General features: G+C 36.7%; 1 protein-coding gene across 1 annotated transcript in view; it reads left to right on the top strand.

Moving 5' to 3' along the window:
• ADAM12 (ADAM metallopeptidase domain 12) overlaps nt 1-20,815 on the top strand; it is a 261,963-nt gene that overhangs the window by 161,252 nt on the left and 79,896 nt on the right. Inside the window, exons 6-10 of the mRNA XM_034436441.3 lie at nt 4,229-4,412; nt 6,446-6,511; nt 7,269-7,340; nt 7,954-8,123; nt 9,421-9,505. Of these exons, the coding sequence (XP_034292332.1) occupies nt 4,229-4,412; nt 6,446-6,511; nt 7,269-7,340; nt 7,954-8,123; nt 9,421-9,505 (577 nt within the window). The remainder of the gene's footprint in view (nt 1-4,228; nt 4,413-6,445; nt 6,512-7,268; nt 7,341-7,953; nt 8,124-9,420; nt 9,506-20,815) is intronic.

The following is a 20,815-nucleotide window of genomic DNA, read 5'->3' as shown; positions in this document are numbered from 1 at the left end:
AGGCCCTTGGCAAACAGTCTGCATTTATGTGTGTTTGCAGCATCTGCAGTCATGTGACTGGATTTTATGGCGCTTTTGCTGAAAACCAGCATTTCAATTTCTATTTTTGGCCACACCAGTCCATAGGAAACCATTACTTCACTTACTGATCATGGTGTTCATCTAGTGACCACCACAAAAAAGGTCATGAAATCCAATTGATGACATGGGTAACCCAATTTACAGCAGTCACAATTTAAAACCATGATGGGCAGGTTCCATTACATTGTAAATCCAGGATTACCTTCATATCTGATCCAAGGTTTGCCACTGAGTTCCAAATTACGTTATAATTCAAATATAGCTCAATGTAAGCATTTGTAAACCAAGAGTACCACTACACTCTTACATAATTTGTTTAGACTGCTTAGCAGGAGACAGGAACTAAATAAAGGTGTAAATCTATCTGTAAATGCAGACAGTTTTTTTATTTCTGATATCCCTTTTTTTTTTCATTCATGGTCAAAAACAAAAATAAAAATAATATTAGGTAGTCATCGACGTACAACTATTCGTTTAGTTCAAAGTTACAACTGCACTAAAAAAGTGACTTAAGACCATATCTATTGCAGGATCCCTTGATCAGGTGATCAAAATTCATATGCATGTATTTATGACAGTTGTGGTGTTCCAAGGTCATGTGATTTCCTTTTGTGATCTTCTGGCACGCAAAGTCAATGGGGAAGCCAGATTCACTTAACCACCATGTTACTAACTTAATAACTGCAGTGATTCACAACAATTATGGCAAGAAAGGTCAGAAAATGGGGCAAAACTCACTTAACAACTGTCTTGCTTAGCAATGAAATTTTTAGGGCTCAATCGTGGTCATAAGTGGACAACTATCTATATAGGATTCTTTTCTTCTGGTCAGTTGTGTCTGATTCTCAAAGACTGCCTGGAGAAATCCCTACTGTTTTCTTGGCAAGATCTGAAGTGGTTTGCCATTGCCTTCTTCCTTGGACGGAGAGAAAGCGACTGGTCCAGGGTCACCTAGATGGTTTTGTGTCTAAGGTGGGACTAGGAGTCTCACAGTATCCTGAATTCTAGCCTGATGCCTTAACCACTACACCAGATTGGCTCTAATATTATAATATACCTTCACAAAACAAGATGAAAAATTAATATAAGAGGACGACATTAAATTCTAGTGAACTACACAAGGCATAAGTGGCCAGGCTAAACTGAAATCTCATTCAAACTTGTGCGTTCCAGTGGTAATTGCACCTGAACAGAATTTGATAGATTTCATATAAATCTCTGCAGATTGATCCATTAGTAGAAAGTTCACCACCTTCATTTCAGGGCAATCCATGCATTTAGTAAGGAAAGAAAGAATATTAACCTGGGACACCAAGCAAGTCAAAGCACATTATTTCACCCAGCAAGAGAGTTAACATGATCATGAAGATGGTTTTTCCCAAGGTGAGGCCATTGCCCTTGAGATGTTCTGATTCCTGTAATTTTCTCTTTGCTGACACTGTTTTTCTTTTCCTTCTGCAAGGAATAGCTGCAGCAAAGGTAGCAAAAAGTGTTCAAAGCATTGAAAATAGGTCAAAGAATGCATGAAATTGCCCAATGTCTCACCCTTATCTAACACATCTTTGAAATGAACACTTAATGAGGCCTTAAATGTCCATTTATTAAGAGAACATTCCATTGCATGTACACTGTAAATGAACTAAGTCTTCTTGCTTTTATTTTAAAACTTGTACTTCAAGTTTTACATTTTCTGTGGTTCATGCATAGATAATTCTTTCCATTTACTTTTTTGCATGTTTGCAAATAGGAAGAAATCACATCAAATCCAATAAAATCAGATTTATTAATCATTGTTTCCATAAAATCAAATACTATGGAGTCTTCTAACCCTGCACAGATTGCATAATATTAGGTTATCTAATATTATAATTATTATAATTCTAAAATCTGTATCCAAAATGTAAATGATATGAATGGATATTTGGATTCTTCCATTGTATTAAAAATATTGAAATATTTTATTTTTCATATACATAATATACTGTTATCCATGTATAGTAAAATATGCTAATATTGGGCCATCCATAGCTGATAGTTTAGTATTAGAGATATTACTTTTAAGGGTAAGTAGATCAGTTAAAGAATACAAGAAAGCCAAAATATATGTTGTTAAGCTGCTTTACTAATACAGGATTGTTCTCAAATCTAGCATGGCCATGAAATAGATTATGGAATATAGTTTAATTTGGTCAGTGGTGCTTTGGAGCAGTGGCCCCCGATCTTTTGAGCGCTTCCATGGAGAGAGGTTTTTTTGGCGGATATGGTATGGTTTTGTGCTCTGCCTGCATCCTATGTGTGTGAAGATGGGGCTTCGCTCATTTCCACGGCCCGGTTTCTGGTGTGCCGGTCTGTGGACTGGGGGTTGGGGACCCCTGTTTTAGCGAATACTGCACTCTATTAGAAGGCCACAAAGTGAAAGTGAATGCATACAAAACTGGATAAAGTATCCAAAAATAATTTTGGAGGAGAAATCAGAGTTTATCAAAGTGTTGGAGAAAAGAATTTAAAAAAACAATAACTGGGAAAGCAAAAGTATAAGTGGTTCAAGGCTTCTTATTGTCAATTTCAGATACAATAGTCAAAGTGAAATTTGTAAATTTCACCCTTTCTAATCACTTTGGTATTATGCAATCAAAACAAATGGAGGACCTGAACTATACCCTCCATGCTTTCTTTTATGCTATACTGTACTTACTGTATCATAGCATTCCCTGTTATTTGATTTCTCCAAAGGTCATAAATTCAGATTGCAATCATCTGATACAGCTATGAGTCAATTAGCAGATGGACACAATGTTTCCAATATGCTGAAACAGGGTGAATTTAAGAGAATGTAAGCAAGAGCCTTCTAGCACTTCTTATGAGTTCTTTCCTTTCTGCTTTAATTTCATGGCTGCCATGGTACGTTCTCACAATCTAATCCACTGTTTTTCAACTTGACAATTTTTACAATGCGGTAGGCTTGAAGTCCATATGTCTTAAAGTGCCAAGTTTGAAAAACACAGGTCTAATCCTAGTAATGTGTTACCAGCAGAGTTTGGCATTATGGCTAAAAACAACAGTACTCCTTTGATTTATATATGTTAGTTTCCAACGCTCTGTATAGTTACCACAAATACAACAACAACAACAACAACAACAACAACAACAACAACAAACAAACAAACCAAAAGCAAGTGGTAGAAATACATAGAAGCTCTTAGAACATGTTCCAACACAGTGGGCTCCTTCAAGATCACATGATAACAATATCACGGTAGAAGAATTCCTGATGGTACCCCGTGGTTTTATTTCATTCGTTTGTTTCATTATTTATTTCATTGCCATATTACCAATTCATTTTTCTTAGAAGCAGTTTCTTGCTATTAAATCAACCACCTTAAAACCAGTTTTGTTATTACGAGAATAAACATAGATTGAATATTAAGGCAGGCACAGCTTAGAACAGGGGTCCTGTACCCCAGGCTGCAGACCACATGCGCTTGCAGCTCCATTTGTGCAAGCGGTGGGCACGGGTGCCTGCCCCTTCTGCAAATGAAGCAGTACACACACATGCTCGCCCACCGCTCATGCAGAACCATTCCCTCTTACACACACATACACCCGCCAGTCCGCAAAGCCAGAAAGGTCAGGGATCACTGTCTTAGAACAACTGCAGACAACTGTATCACTGATGAGAAATTCTGCACATCTTCTCAACACATTAATTTGAATTTTCTCTAAATTACTTTGATTTAGAAAACTGACCCAAATTCCTGTTTCTGTTTCCATAATTCTTGTTTTGTAATATTCTGGGACTGAGTGGTCCACAGGATGAAGGCTAAAGAAAATATTATTTACATTTATTAATTTTATAGGCAGTCATGTTAACTAAAAGGATTAAAAATCTGAAGTGATGTTAATGCATTACTATGAAGCATAAATATACTTTGGTGCTAGACTCCAGTGTTTAAATACAAAGAAATAATCATCTTTTCAAAGTAATGAGCTGTACACGTCACAAATTTACAGAATTTTCTTTGTACATTTTCAGACTTTAAATATATCCCATGTTGCATCTTTAGAAAAATATCATTTGGTTGCAAATAAAATATAAACTAAATGCAATAAAGGAATTTTTCATTTGTATTTTTTTTTTATATCACAGGGGTATTATTTTTTTTGAGGATAGAGCCTACATTTTGGAGCCACTGGAAGGTGCTATGAATGAACATATAATCTATAGATTAAAACATCCAAACCTAATCCTGGGTACATGTGGCCATCATCTCAATCTTACAGGTGTCAGTTTGGGGGACACTGCACAGTTTATTCCGACATTTACTAGCAGAGTAAGTGACAATTTAATTTAGTTTTCTCATGTTTTTCTAGTATATATTGAAACAAATGTGGTGTTATGGCTCAAAATTGAGGTGCCAGCTAATAAAAGTGTACATGTTTGGTTTTTTGTCTGTTGGTTTGTTGAACTCTCAAGGAGAAAAACAGCCTCCCACCAACAATGCAGGGCAAGCTACTGTATATAAAGAGAGAGCAAATCCCACACTCACCAGGTTTGATGATATTTTGTAATTGGGTAATGAGATGTTTGTAAACAAACAGCCAAGTTTGGAGAGCACCAAGATCTCCACATTTAGATTACCACACTCAGACAATTTACCATTGTCATAATAATAGAAGATTAGATCCAGATTTTACAAAAATAAAAGCTTGTTGTGTATTTTGGAGTGGTGTTCTTGGGAGTAAGTACCAGTGGTGGGTTTCTACCAGTTCGCCCTGATTTGGGGGAACCAGTAGTGGTGCCGGTGGGAGGCTCCGCCCACCCACCCAGACATCATCACGGACGCTCTACGCATGCACAGAAGGTTCTGCACACACATATGCTCCCGGTTCTGAACCGGTAGTGAGGATAAGAGGAACCCACTATTGCTAAGTACTTGTTGTAAGTGATTAATAATGATGAATGGACCAGTGTCTTTTAGCAAAGCACAGTTTTTCTTCTTAAATACTTGCTAAAGATTCCAAATTTAGTATGTCAGATTGAGGTGATTTGAAAATCATAGTTTTAGAACAAGAAATCAAAATTGGACTGCTCTAGTTATTTGGAGGAATTGCAATAGCAATACATTTTTAACATTCACCATACTAAGCACTATTTAATTTGAAACAATAAAAGCTTTAAGTGATACATAATACATACTATTGAAAGTTCATTTTTATTTTTTTTAATTGCTGAAAAATGGGTCATGCCTAACTTTATAATCAGAATATATAATACTTCCCATTGTAACTATGTGCATATATCTTAAAATAATTTTTTATTTATAATTTCATATGAATTTATGTTAATATATATTTCCCATTTTGGGGGTTGTTTAAGATATGTACCTATAAATGTATCACTTTTATTCATGAAAATGTGTCTAAGTACAACAAGTGAATAAGCAGCTACACTGCTTTGTAAAGTAGATGCTATTTGCATAAGGTGGCACACTGGTTAGAATGCAGTATTGCAGGCTACTTCTGCTGACTGCCGTCTGCCAGCATTTCAGCAGTTCGATTCTCACTGGCTCAAGGTTGACTCAGCCTTCCATCCTTCCGAGGTCAGTAAAATGAGGACCCAGATTGTTGGGGGCAATATGCTGACTCTGTAAACTGCTTAGAGAGAGCTGTAAAGCACTGTGAAGTATATATAAGTCTAAGTGCTAATGCTATTGCTATAAATTAAGGTATAAGAGTGAATTGTTAGACTTCATGGAGATGTTCCATGTTTAGTGTATGATATGGCTGATGTGGTTGTTATATCAGCTTTTTTACGATAGAATGACATATAGGTGATATGTTAATTTTGAAAAATATCAAATCTTGTACAACACTGAAGTAGAAGTGAGTAATATATCCAGAATATGATATTTGAAATAACCTTGGTGCTTATTGAAGCTAAGGAAATTTTGGTTTTCCCTGTACCTAGAGGCCTAGACCACCTTTGAAATGATTGGTCAATTTTTTTATCTGTAGATTATTCATAATACACTGCTCAAAAAAATAAAGGGAACACAAGCAGAAGACATCCGAGATCTGAATGAATGAAATAGCCTTATTAAATACTTTGTTCTTTACATACAGTAGTTTTGTGTTCCCTTTAGTTGTTTGAGCAGTGTATAAACTACTGTATGTAAAGAACAAACTATTTAATAAGGCCATTTCATTATTCAGATCTCGGATGTCTTCTGCTTGTGTTCCCTTTATTTTTTTGAGCAGTATATTTAAATAGCTTGGTATTAGAGTACTGTGGTAGAAAGATATACGTAGAAATGTAAATCTCCTTCAAATAATAACAGCTCTTATCTCATGCTTATTTTGATAGCACAAAAGAGAAACTCTGAAGTCCACCAAGTATGTGGAGCTCGTTATTGTGGCTGATAATCGGGAGGTAAGCAAAACCTAAAGTTAAAAAAAGATTGTGGGTATAAAAACATACATGTATTTATAAATTAATGGAATAATAGTAACCCTATTCTGAATTTTCCACACAATGCTAAAATAATAATCTGTCCCATTTGGACATTTAAATCTTTGCTGCATTGCCTAACTTTGATCCAGAGGGAATGGAAATGTCTTCTGTAAATAAGAAAACATTTGTGATATTGTTTTCTTTAGATGTAGTTTACCAATTACAAGTTACATTCAAGGATGCATAAATTGTTGAAGTTTTTCTAAAGAAATTCACAATAGATGGATGACACACTTTGTAAAAATTAGCAGAAGCTGTGAAGTGTAATCAAAAATAAAAAAAAATTAGCACTGTATCCCCATTTGCATTTTTCTACATTTAAAAATTACCAATTAGTTAAATAGCAATATTTTCTCCCTGTCCATCCATGGTAAACAACTAAATGTTTTTTTTTCCTTTTGTACAGCATGAAGTGTCCCAATGAAACAATTGTGTGAGAAACAAAATTAAAAGCAACATTTTCTTTAAATTTAAGAAACTATATTCTTTCACACAATCTGTGCCTCTTTCAATTAAATAAGAATTCTACTTTATAAGCAGTAGAAAGTTGCCTCTGGCCTTTTTTCCATATAAAATCTATATATTGGTGTTACTGCTTTTCTGAAGAAGGCAAGTTAGATTTATAAAGCAATAAGTATAACTGTTGATAATTCAAATGATTAAGAATCCTTTCTAGTTTCAGAGACAAGGCAAAGATGTGGAAAAAGTGAAACTGAGGCTGATAGAAATTGCAAACTACGTTGATAAGGTAAGTTTTTCATCGGTACTCTAATAATTTCCTTTGCTATAGAGCAGTCTGCTTGACTAACCAGTTGAGTCTAATCTTACAGTCAGGTTGTTCTGAAGGTGCTTTTTCAAGAGGCACCTGAAGTTTCTTATTTTTCTTTGAAGATGTTTCGCTTCTCATCCAAATTAAGATATACTAGATTCTTCTACTACTTCTGCCGTTCTTTCCCTGCCCTGTTATTGTGGGCTATTGTGAAGAATACTTCACCCAACTCAGAGGTTGTAGCAGTAGTAATTTATGACACACCTGACATAATTTCAAGGTATTCTCTTTTATATGTGTTATTTTAAAATGCTGTGAATCGATAGTTGTTTCTTATAATCTAGCTATCATCTGTGTAATTTATTACTCAGCTGAGTATTAGACTCACGGCTCTTAATCAAGTAGTACATTCTTGTATGCCATCAAATATTTTAGAAGGCATCATTTTGCTGACTGAGAAAAGAAACTGAGAAGGAAGTTGTCCAATGAATTATTTAACATCTGTTGTTTATATATCAATAATTTGTCTCTTTTATTAACTTTAGGAGTTACGCAAATATAATCAAGAATATTGATCTCATTTTCTCATCAGTTTTACAGGCCATTAAATATTAGAATAGTCTTGGTTGGATTAGAAGTCTGGAATGATGTAGATAAGTGTACAGTAACTCAAGATCCCTTCACCACTCTTCATGAGTTTCTGGATTGGCGAAAGATGAAACTACTACCTCGTAAACCACATGATAATGCACAACTAGTCAGGTAAGCCTACCAAAACTGGAACTTAAAATTTTAGATACATTATTTTGCTAGTGACATGACAAAAAGGAAATCGGTAAATACAAAGCCAGTACATAGGCTACATATTGATAGAATCCAATACAGGATTCTAAAGTTTAGTTTAGTTTAGTTTAGTTGATTTATATACCGCCCTACTCCTGAAGGACTCAGGGCGGTGAGAAGCCGCAAGATAAAAACACATAAATACAAAATTTAAAAACAGAATAAAACCGAATTAAACAATTTGGCCGAAGACAGATTTAAAACACCCCAATAAATTAAAAACGAATTAAAATTTGCGTTTTAAAAAGGGGGAAAGGGAAAAATTAGGCCAGGACAGCCTGATGGAATAAAAAGGTCTTGAGAGCGCGGCGGAAGGTGCGTAGATCCGGGATCCTCCGTATCTCTGGGGGGAGCTCATTCCAGATAGTAGGTGCCCCCACAGAGAAGGCTCTCCCCCTGGGGGCCGCCAGTCGACATTGTTTGGCCGATGGCACCCGGAGGAGTCCCTCTCTATGAGAGCGTACCGGCCAGTGGGAGGCTACTGGTGGCAGCAGGCAGTCCCGTAGATTACCAGGTTCTAAGCCATGGAGCGGTCTAAAGGTGGTAACCAGGACCTTGAAGCGCACACGGAAGACCACAGGGAGCCAGTGCAGCTCACGCAGGAGAGGTGTTATATGGGTACACCATGTCGCTCTCATAACCACCCGCGCGGCTGCACTCTGCGCCAGTTAGAGCCTCCAGGTGCTCCTCAAGGGGAGCCCCATGTAGAGAGCTTTGCAGTAGTCCAGGCGGGAAGTGACAAGGGCATGAGTGACCGTGCGTAAAGAATCCCAATCCAGAAAGGGATGCAACTGGTGAATCAGGCGAACCTGATGAAAAATCCTCCCGGTCACGGCCATCAAATGCTCTTCTAAAGACAGCCGTGAATCCAGGAGGACGCCCTCTCCATGGGGGCCAGTGATTCGCCCCAATAGTCAGTGATGGCACCAACTGACTATATCGGGACGTCGGAAACCACAGCCACTCGGTCTTGGATGGGTTGAGCCTGAGCCTGTTTCTCCCCATCCAGATCCGCATGGCCTCCAGGCACCGGGACAGCACTTCAAGGGCATCGTAGGGGTGGTCCGGGGTGGATATGTAAAGGAATGACAATAGCACCACATAGAAAATCCTACATCCATATTACATCTCTATTAATAAAATCCAAAATTATGTTCCTATGTAACTGTTTTCCCTGTATTTATTATTTTTAACATAGTTTCTTGTCTTCCATTAGTGGAATCTATTTCCAAGGTACCATCATTGGCATGGCACCTATAATGAGCATGTGCACCAAAGAGCAATCTGGAGGTATTGTTATGGTAAGTACTACAGGTACCAAGATTGATCCTATTAATGGCTGGAATGAAACAAGCAGGGACAAAATAACATACTCCTGTTCTGTCTTCAAAATCTCTATCTATATTTTTTTCCATTTTTTTTTTGCAACTATTTGAATTTACAAATGATTGAATATGAGACTTGCTAAATTTGCTGCTGTCCAGAGATGTAACAGAAGCCTTTTTAAGATAATTGCTTATTTTTTCCAATTCCCAGTAATAAGCTTTTGTTATACTGACAGGTGACAAAGTACAATATGCTGATGTAACTTTGAAAAAGCTTTCATATTAACTGTATTTTTGGTAGAAGACATTTTAATATTGTTTTTGTAGCCTTTCCAATATATACAGTATGTATGAATGAAAATGATAGAGTAGACTATCAAATACAGTGTAAACATGGATTTCAAAGAAATTATCCTTAAGATATCAGCTGTTCTTTACCCGAAGAGTTTGACTTACGTTAAAAACAACAGTAATGTCACAAAACTTTTGCTTTCAGGCATAAATTAAAAATAAAATGCATAGGTTAATGTACAAGTCCAGAAAGAAAACTAAAGGAAGATCGAAGGATTCCTCTAAGTGTAATTTAATAGATATCCACAGGAACAGACAATGTTGAAATTGCTCAGTTAAGCCTCTAAGTGTTTTGTTGGGAAGTTGATTCTTCAGCAACCTCTTATTTCTGAGGATTCCCTGTTAAATATAGAAGAAGATTAGAAACCCTGCCCTGCCCTGCCCGAAAGGGATAACTTCCCTTCTAACTGGGTAAAGGCAACCTCTGTCTTCATCCCCTCTTATTAAGATTACCAACAGTGTGTCATTTAAATCAAGCATTTGCGATGTTTCCCAGTGAGCATAAAGTAAATTTATTTAAAGTAATTTGCATTATAAAATAATGAAAATTACTTTCTGGCTGAAGAGAAACAACAACACTGATATATCTGTACCAAGTTATTGGCAGCTTCTGTACCAAGATATTGCTATATCCCTACCAAGTTACCAGTAACTTCCTCTTTTTTGAGCAACAAATGCCCATAAATCTTCAGCTAACAAATCAATTATGCCACAGTAAGCAGCAAATAAGTGAGGACTTCTACACAAATAAAGCACACAAATAAAAAAGAACCAGGAAAAATAAATGTTTTTCAAAACCCAAAGAAAAAGCATCACATCAGCATTAATTCCTTGTCTTGTATGGTTAAAATTGTTTGTTTTCCCAAACTCAAACATATCACAATGTCTCCTGAGGAGTGTCTCCCACTTTCCCCATTTCCCTTTTATGCCGTAAACAAACTCATTGCTTTAATTGGTTGGAATGAAAAAAAACCTCCCAGATTTTAAAGTAACCCAGCGATTTCTCCCTCCAAAACATCTGCAATTGACAAGTAAGAACATTTGCGATCTGATTGTAACATGTTTAGAAACAATAGTGAAATCACAGCAATTAGTATTTGTATATTTTAACAGCTGATATTTTTACAAGGAAGAATAACAGATGGACTCGGTAAGGAGATCTCAGTTTGAAAAATACTGTTAAATAATAAATCAAACTATTTACTTGTACAGACATATCAGAACTGGTTGTGTTGGATGAAGAAAGATAACTACACTATTTCAGAGGGCATATCATAGTAGCAATATCAAGCATCAGATTTTGGGTTTGATGCAAGTAAAGTAATTGTTAGTCACTTGAATTGATTTTAAATATCTGGGGAAGGTTTCTTGAAGATTTGAAAGTAGTAGGAATATTAATAAATATTAATAAAAAGTTATCATATAATCAGTCAGTTCCTTACTTTAAAGGAAAATACATCTGGGTGCAGCACATGTTTAAATTTTTTAAAGTTGATTTTAAAGTCTGTAAGTTAAATTGTTAATAAAGCTAAAGGGAAAAGGAGCTTAAGATCAATGAGAAAACACAATTATAATCAAGTCCAATGAGGGGAAAAGGAAGACAGCAGAAGAAACCAAACTATACAAAAAACTTAGTGAAAATCCAAAAATAAAAAGGACATTTACAAGAAATTCAGAAAAAAATTAGGAAACAACAGAATGAACTGAGATTAACATACTAAGAAAGCACTTCTTTTTATATAGTCAGCTAAAAAGCAAAGAGAGTAAAAAGTTTATAGATAATAAAGAAAAAAAGAAAAACTATTCACCTTCTTCAACTTTCTCCAACAGTAGATTATGTACTTCATCATATAATTGTGAAGAGCAGGATGAATAAAGTTGATCAGAGAATAACTATTTACTTAGTAATATAACTGTTTACCTAGACTCTAAGTAGGCCTGTCAAACTGGCGGCCCGTGGGAGGGATACGTCATGCGCAGGCCACGCCCACCCCAGCTCCACAAAGGCAAAAAAAAATCACGCTACGTCACGATCTGGCCCGTGACGTGATCAAGTTTGACACCCATGACTTAGAGTTTAATTTCCAGTATCAGATGAACTGCATCTTAATATAATTTATTGTATTGGTTCGATTTATATGCCGCCCTTCTCCAGAGACTCAGGGCGGCTTACAATGCGTTAAGTAATAGCGGTCATACCTTTGTATATACCTGCTTAGTAGGGCTTTTGGACCCCCCTAAGTGGTATTCTTTTTTATACAAAGTCAGCTTATTGCCCCCACAATCCGGGTCCTCATTTTACCTACCTCGGAAGGATGGAAGGCTGAGTCAACCTTGAGCCTGGTGAAATTTGAACTCGCAGTAATTGCTGGTAGCTGGCAGCTAAGTGCTACTTAACAGCACTTTAGTCTGCTGCACCACCAAGGCTCCTTGGTGGAGCCTTGGTGGTGCAGGATAATGAAGAAATTATCCTCAGATAGTGAAGTGAAGAAACTAATTGGTGCTATCATATTGTTATCGCTGAAATTCATTTATCAGTCTGGTGGACTGCCAGATGACCAGAAGAGAGCAAAAGTTGCCCTTATCTTTAGAAAGGAGAAAAAAGTACATCTAAAACTGCAACCTAGTAATTATACCCAAGATTGATTGATTGATAGTAATCTTTTGGGGTTGAAAGAGAAACACTGCTGTACAGGTAGCCCTCAACTTACAACAGTTCATTTAGTGACCAAAGTTACAACAGCACTGAAAAAAGTGACTTATGACCGTTCTTCATACAACCGTTGCAACATCCCCAAGATCAAGTGATTAAAATTCAGATGCTTGGCAATTGATTCAGATTTATGATGGTTGCAGTGTCCTGGGATCATGTGATCACCTTTTGCGACCTTCTGACAACCTAAGTCAATGGGGAAGCCAGATTCACTTAACACCATGTTACTAATTTAACAACTGCAATGATTCACTTTAACAACTGTGGCAAGAAAGGTCATAAAATGGGCAAAATCCACTTAACAAATGCCTCACTTAGCAACAGAATTTTTTTTTTGTGGTCATAAGTTGAGAACTACTTGTACAGTTCATTTGCAGAGGTGATTCTGAAGTCCTAGTCCGGAAGCACAAATGGAGACACTGAAAGTCCATTGCTGTAGTAATTGTAGATGTTATTCTGTGATGCCACTCATGGTTTTCTATCAGGTTTCGGTGGCTTTCTTCAAAGCTGGCGGAGCTCCATAGAAATAGCCAGGGCCACAATGCAGCTGCAGCCTTTAGCTCTCATGGTTGTATGTCACAGCGGTGTAGGGTGGCAGCATGGAAGCTTCTGGTGCTAATTAGGGTTTCTTTCACAGTGTCTTTGTAGTGCTTGTGGATCTAGTTTTTCATTATTATATTGTTTGCTATATTTAATTGTATTTCATTTTAGGTGACTATGATGTAAACCACAGGGAGTCAGTTGAGGCTGGTGGTATACAAATTAAATAAAGAAATATCTATCAGAGGGCAAGCTTATATTCACATCCAAAATTATGCTTAACAAATTGATAATGAATTTTTCCCTTGGTAACAGCTACAGAAATACCTATAATACATTTCTAAAATAAGCTACAAATCCTAAACATATTCTGAAATACCCATCATTCATATGAGTCTAATTAACACTTCAGGCTGATTACAGGGTAATGCATGCATATTTTGGGAATTGCTAGTTTTCCTCCCCATGTACTTCCTTCTTGGCATCATCACAACTTTATCTTGTCTTTCTTTTTCTCTCCGTGCCACTTTAATGTATTTATGATTCAGTGCTGATGTTTTAATATTGAAATGTTCTCTGAGAGAAATTGATTTTGGAAAAAGCACCCATTTTCACAGAAATGAGTCATCCAAGGAAAAAAATTGAGAGGATAATGTATTAAAGGAAGACTTGGTCTTCGTCATTAATCTGTTGTAATTACTTTTATGGTATTTCTTATTGCATTTGTAAATAACACACATGAATACCATTCAGGGTATTTTCTGGTTATTTTTAAATGAAACTTTGATGTTTTTCCAGATTCCTTTTGATCTCTCATGTATTTGATAATTAAAATGAATGAATGAATGAATGAATGTTTGTGGATAATCTGGTATCAAATAATAAGAGAGAGAGTCAGAGAGAAAAAGACAGAGAAGACAGACTGCTCGTAAATTATAATTTCAGGCTAAATGGATGAAAATATCAGATTGCCCATTTACTTAAATATTGTAAATAACAGATCAAACTCCTAGATCAATGCAGGCAAAGCAGAAAAAATATATTTTTCAAATTTAAATAATAAATTGTTCAGGTCTACCCAGTTTGTTCACTCCAAAGAGAGCAATGGAAGCAAAACTGGTATGATAGAATGCCATTAACAAATAGTCCCTCTGGATTGCACCTAATCCTAGGAGAATATTGTCATATTGGTTACAGAAGTGCTAGAGAAGATGATGTTATGCTGCATTGTGGAAACTTCTGGATTTATTTAAAGGTTTTCTCCAGATACAGAGACAAAAACTGATTTGATAGTGACACAAATTGCATAAAGAGTTAATTTAGCAACACCTGCATATTTTTTTAAATAGGCATTGCAAGACTAATACATGATCCTTGGTTCTAACTCCAGTAAAGCCTGCTTGTTCTTCCCAGTCTGTCCATCCGCTTTGATAAGTTCATAAGAAGGTATATAGTGTACAATTATTACTAAGTAGACTAAATCTTCTGTAATTAACAGAATGAGAATATCTTCTATTTTTATGAACTGGGGCTCCTCTGGCTAAGCCCCAGTTTCTGGTATATGGAATGTTGGATTAATACATAGCAAAAAAAATTAGCTAACATGCAAATTATCCCACAGTCGATTTTATTAATTCTTTTAGTATAATATCACAGTTTATTATCATTATTATTGCACATTCCAACAAGATGCATAAGTCAATTAATTAAATTAAATCATCAGAATATAACAGACAACCAATACAAATCTTTACAATAAAATTTAGCGGCTAATCTATTGGTAGTTGTAAATCTTCCACCTGTGATAGATAATCAACCCTTAATTTCCCATGGCACAGTTGTCAGGAGCTTCTGAGTGATGCAGTCCCAAATGACATTTAGAAAGTGATAACAAAGTCTTCAGAGAAGAAAAGGAGAGCTGGATCTATTACCTTCAGAGAGTCAACACTTCTCTGACTTTGCTTTTTAATCACAGACTCCTCAAAACAAATCAGATTATTGCCTCTTGACCATCCTTCTAGCAAAAGCATCTAAACAAAGATTGAGTCAATCTTTGCTTGGTTTCCTTTTTATCTGGGCTGTGCAGCAACTTTTCAGAATTCTCCCTTTCAACTTGAAGAAATATTTCCTAATTTAAACAGTTATTGTTAGGATCAGTGGTGGGATTCTACCGGTTCTATCCGGTTCGGGCAAACCAGTAGCGGTGGCAGAGGAAGCTCCACCCACCCACCCAGATATCATCGCGGACGCTCTGTGCATGTGCAGAAGGCTCTGCATGCGCTCACAGTTCCAAACCAGTAGTGAAGATAAGTGAATTCCACTACTGGTTAGGATCCAATCTGGGTCAGTCACCGGGACCAGAAGTTTAGTCTTCCAAGCTCTCGGACTCATGCTGGAGCCCATCCTCAGGGAACCTCTCTCTTACCAGACACATTTTGGTGTAAGAGAAGTTCGTTGAGGATGGGCTCTAGCATGAGTCCGAAAGCTCGGAAGCCAAAAGCCCAATGACCCACCCAGATTGGATCCTGCAACATTATCCTTATTATTAGCTGCCGCTAATAATACACGTATATTTGCTTTCATTCATGGTTATTGTTAGCCCTGGCTTCTGAAGGCAGAGAGGCAGCTAATAATTCAGCTGCACCAGTAATTGACACTAATGTTCTTTAAATCCCTCCAGGCTATATAGAATTTCTGATCATTCATGCCTTGGTGGTGTGCCAAAAGAGTTAATCAGCCTGGTTTCTAAGGTGTCATCTAAAGAATTTTCATTAGACAGAGTAGCTGCTTAAACTTGGTTGTCAAGGTCACAGATAGTACAGGAGCACTGGGGACATTATCAATTGGCACTATACCCGTGTAGTTAATATCAATGTCATTTGCAACAGCTGTCTCATTTGAAATAACCAGCAGGTTTACTTTCTCATTATGAAACAACCATGCTGGAATAATAATAAAAAGTTACTGATTATGTTGCAAAAATAATCAATCAATAAACTACTATTATTACATTTTCATTTTATACAATTAGGACCACAGGACAGTTCATATCAGAAGATTCCTCTGTCTGCCATGGCAGGATTCCTTTCCCTATCATGCTTGGCAACCATTGGATTGCATTCAAATCAATCTGATGTGCCAGTTTGCTGAAGTCTTCAGTAATCTTGAACTTTTACAAAAGCTGACAGCCTATCTGGATTTTTTTTCACAAATGTTTTGAAGTACCGGAAGTCCTTGACTTATGACCGATTGTTTAATGACCATTCAAAGTTATGATAGACTTTTAAAAAGCTACTTATGAGCCATCCTCGATGTGACAACAATGACACTGCCCACACCGATGGTCATGTGATTACATTTTGGGCATGTGGCAGGCAGCTTGCATTAAAAGCCAATTGCAGAGACCCACAATCACAGGATTGTGATTTGCTTGTTTTCAACGTTTTTTTTTGCAAGTTTCCAGAATTTTTTTTTCAGTTTCTAGTAAAAAAAATACTCATTCGGAAGAATGGATTTGTTAAATGACCACATGGTTTGCTTAATAACCATATTATTCATTTTGTGACACCACTGAACTCACTTTACAATCATCATAAAAACAGTCATAAAATCAAGTCTGGTGATGTCTCTGCAATAACTTCTGACCAAAATTCTTGACTCTATTATGATTGCAAGTCTTTTAATGTTTACCCTTTTTGTTTTACTGCTATTATCCAGAAATAACCTGACAGTTTATTACATTACAACTACACCTTCCTTCAGAAATAATTTATCTTGTTCATTACAAAGGGCGGAGAAGGGCCTCCAAGAGATTATTAGGGGGCATTTAATTGTATCCACCAAGGCAAAGTAGAGAATCAGAAGACAATGTGGGTTTTTTTAATGATCATTTTTCCAGGAAAGAAGATTTTAATTTAATTTAATTAATTCAATTTATATGCTGCCCCTCTCCGAAGACTCAGGGCAGCTCACAATATATTTTAAAAAATCATTATAAAAACATTTAAACATTAAAAACATTAAAAACTTATTCACGCCATTCATGGCCAGATTTTGCCAGATCACAAGAGCGAGATCAACGGCCCCAGGCTTGCCGGAAAAGCCAGGTCTTCACCGCTTTTCAGAAGGCCAATAGGGTGGGGATGGTCCGGACCTCAGGAAGTAATTTGGTTCCAGAGAGCTGGGGCTGCCATAGAGAAGGCCCTCCCCTGTGGGCCCACTAGCCGACATTGTTAGCTGACGGAACCCGGAGGAAACCAACTCTGTGGGATCTTACCGGTCGCTGGGAGCTATGTGGCAGAAGGCGGTCTTGAAGATAACCTGGCCCTGAGCCATGTAGGGCTTTAAAGGTAATAACTAACACCTTGAATTGTGATCGGAGACCAATAGGGAGCCAGTGCAGCTCGTGGAGAATTGGTGTAATGTGGGTGTACCTAGGTGCACCCACGACAGCTCGCGTGGCTGCGTTCTGGACCAACTGTAGTCTCTGAACACTTTTCAAGGGTAGCCCCATGTAGAGCGCCCTATCTACATGGGTAGCCTCATGTAGATGGATGTATTATACATTGCTTCTACAATTCTGAGCACTGATTGCCATTCCAGAAACATTGTATCTGTTGGAAAAGAATTTAATTTGTCTTCCTTGTTTGCTGTCCTCTTATTAGTTGCTTTTTTAAAGAAAAATATTGGTTTTTAAAATTTCTTTGGTTTGCAGAAATCAAAATGCTTGGGATGTTTGCATAATACTGTCCTTTCCATTCTCAGTATTGTCAGGATATGCATATGTGCACCTTAAATAAATAAAACCAAACACTACAGATCAAATTGGAACAAAATGTACGGCCCCAAATGGTAAAACAATACAACAATAAAAACAAAAGAACAAAAGAAAAGGGGAACATAATAAGCTATCCCAGCAGCTGCACAATGATTGTTATTTTTCACCTACCAGATGGATGGATGGTGCAAATCTGCAAGCTATTGTAGAGGTAAAGTCTAGTGAATTAAGAGCTCAAGCCTGCATGGAGATGCACAGGGCTAAGTTTGACACAGTGTGGTCATCCTTGGTCATCAGATGGCTCTAGAAAACTGGTCTAGGATGGAGACACAACAGTTAAAACTCCCTTGCCAATAGCTTCACGTATTTGCATTTGCTGTTAGCTTGATAGTATTAATAAATTTAGGAAGGAAGAATGATGGAATACTTTGGCTGCAGTTCACCAACTAATTAAATCAGAGTACTTGGTGCTAGGCCAATAGATTTTGTCCTTTAAAACAACTTGGAGAAACTGGCCAGTAGTATTTAGCACAAAGCCTGTTCATGGTGGTGAGAGCACAGTGTCATAACACATACTCTGGTGACAGCATGGCAACATGCTGTTCGATCAATATACATACAATAATGATGTAAGACAAATCCAATTGTAAGGTGTTTTGTGAAGTGACCTCCCTGCCCCATTTTTTTGTTGTCTGTCATCAAGTAAAATACAGTATGTTGCCTACAAAGGGCTATATTCACTGGTGAAATGAAAAGCAGGTAGAGTTGCAAAATAGGAAGGAAGGACAGCAGCGTAACTTATGGCTGAAAGGAGAGCTTTAGGAGAATGCAACACTAGAGATAAACTTAAATACACTGGTATAAAAGATAATGTCCTTCAAGGAATATAATCCAACTTAACCCTCTGAACCTTGATACATATGCTGGAACACTTTGTCTTGAATCCTGTAATACCTCTTCCAATTGTTTCAAGTGTTTTGTTTTTTGATCTCTGAGCTGATCTTTTTGTCTTTGCCTACCTACTCTTCTTTGAGATTTAAGGCAAAACAGAATAGCAAACAGGGGTGCCCTGGAAGAAGAGGGCAATCATCTGCCCCCTATATAAATGCAGCAAATGTAAAAAAAAAGAAAGAAAGAAAGAAAGAAAGAAAGAAAGAAAGAAAGAAAGAAAGAAAGAAAGAAAGAAAGAAAGAAAGAAAGAAAGAGGAGCAGAACATTGATTGGCTTCTTAACATTTTGGCTTCCTAATAACAATCCAGTTCTAAGGCGACTGATTGCAAAACCAGATAGTGGAAATGACTCTAACTGCCCAATTGTTCAGTTTGATTCTCAAAACCTGATTTGATTGTAAACTTTTAAGGATCGTGCTTCAGTGAAACCATCCTAATTTTGGGCTCAGTGGTTGGAATCATGGATGATTTCAGGTTGATGACTATGAAACATCTTGTAAAATCAATTGACAAGGGAAAACAATTGAAAAATGGAAGGAAGGGAGGGGGGAAACAGACCAGTAAATATGAGCATTCTTCCGGCTTCCTGTAATTTTCTCATCAACGTGGAAGTTTCCAATTGTTTGGTTAGAATGTCTTTGTGTAATAATTTTGCTGCATTATGGTACTTCCTGCCTTGAAGAATTTGGTCTAGATAACTATTAAACCTGTATTCAGAAGACATCAAATAGTTCTGATTTCCTACTTGATGATAATGATGTTGTCTTCAAGCTATATCATTCATTGCTTTTCTCCAGATGTGATACCATCTTTGCTTTTATTTATTTCTGTGATTATTTAAGAGTATGAACATTCTTACATTAAAGAAAAATCCAGAAGTATGGTTTGCTTCTTTAAAATAAAGTTTACTATTTTTGTACATATCAAAAATAAATGGGAAAAACTACATAACAATATCTGTTCAATCTTTGTTTCTAGTTGAAATAGAGTCACTTTATAACACTATTTTCCAGTATACAACCCTTTTTAGTTGAAGTTGAGACACTTTATAACATTATTTTTCACTATATTTCTTAATATAAGGAATCATAATCTTAACAACTATTCATTAAAAATACCAGAAATTCAGAGTTTCTAATACTATATAGATCTGTCCAAGTCAGCGGTGTGCAATTTTTCTATCTTGGGAGAACTTGACCCATTCTTCCCAGAATGTGATTATTCCCAAGTATTTTATAATTTCCCCTTCTGTCACATAAACAAGTTTATGATTCAGATTATAATTATAATTCAGTCCTCCAGAGATTGAGGGGCTCTGGAGCCATGTCTAAGTTACATCTGAAAAAGTCTTTTTCATGATGCCGTTGCTGCAGTCCTTCAGCCACTGGTGCTCATGGGATATATTGAGGATAAATAAAAAATTTACTAGCCTGAAACTGGTCTATTCATTTCTTTTTCAGCCTGACGAGTTGAATAGAGTTCAGGATCCAGTGGTTTCTCTGCCATGTTTTTTTTTTTTCCCAATTGGCTGCACAGGATAATAAATACTGCATAATGTGGTTTACAGCACACAAATATAATTTGAGTACTTTAAAACAGAAACTGATTTCACTTGTTTTACAGCTGTCTGTAGAGCAAAGAAAGAAATTATTTCAAAAATAGACATTAGAATTTACTAACTTAGCATAAACTAATAACCTCGGTGATACTGGAATCTCTTCTTTCCTTCTTTATGGGCCTGATTACTGGATCCATGGGTAACATAGCCTTGAAGATCCCTGACAGATCCTATTCAATGCAATACAATGAAGGTGGGGGAAAACAGTACCCTTCCCCCCCAACACCCCCTCCCCAAATGACAATATTTGGCAACTTCATTCTCTAAAAAATGTCAAGATCACATTGGCACAACTGAGTGTATTAAAATTACTATCATAAAGTTCCGGATGAAATAC

Source organism: Pantherophis guttatus, chromosome 6 (assembly GCF_059756535.1).
Source record: "Pantherophis guttatus breed Tessera chromosome 6, ASM5975653v1, whole genome shotgun sequence".
Classification (NCBI taxonomy): Eukaryota; Metazoa; Chordata; class Lepidosauria; order Squamata; family Colubridae; genus Pantherophis; species Pantherophis guttatus.
This window is presented reverse-complemented; position numbering and strand designations above follow the sequence as displayed.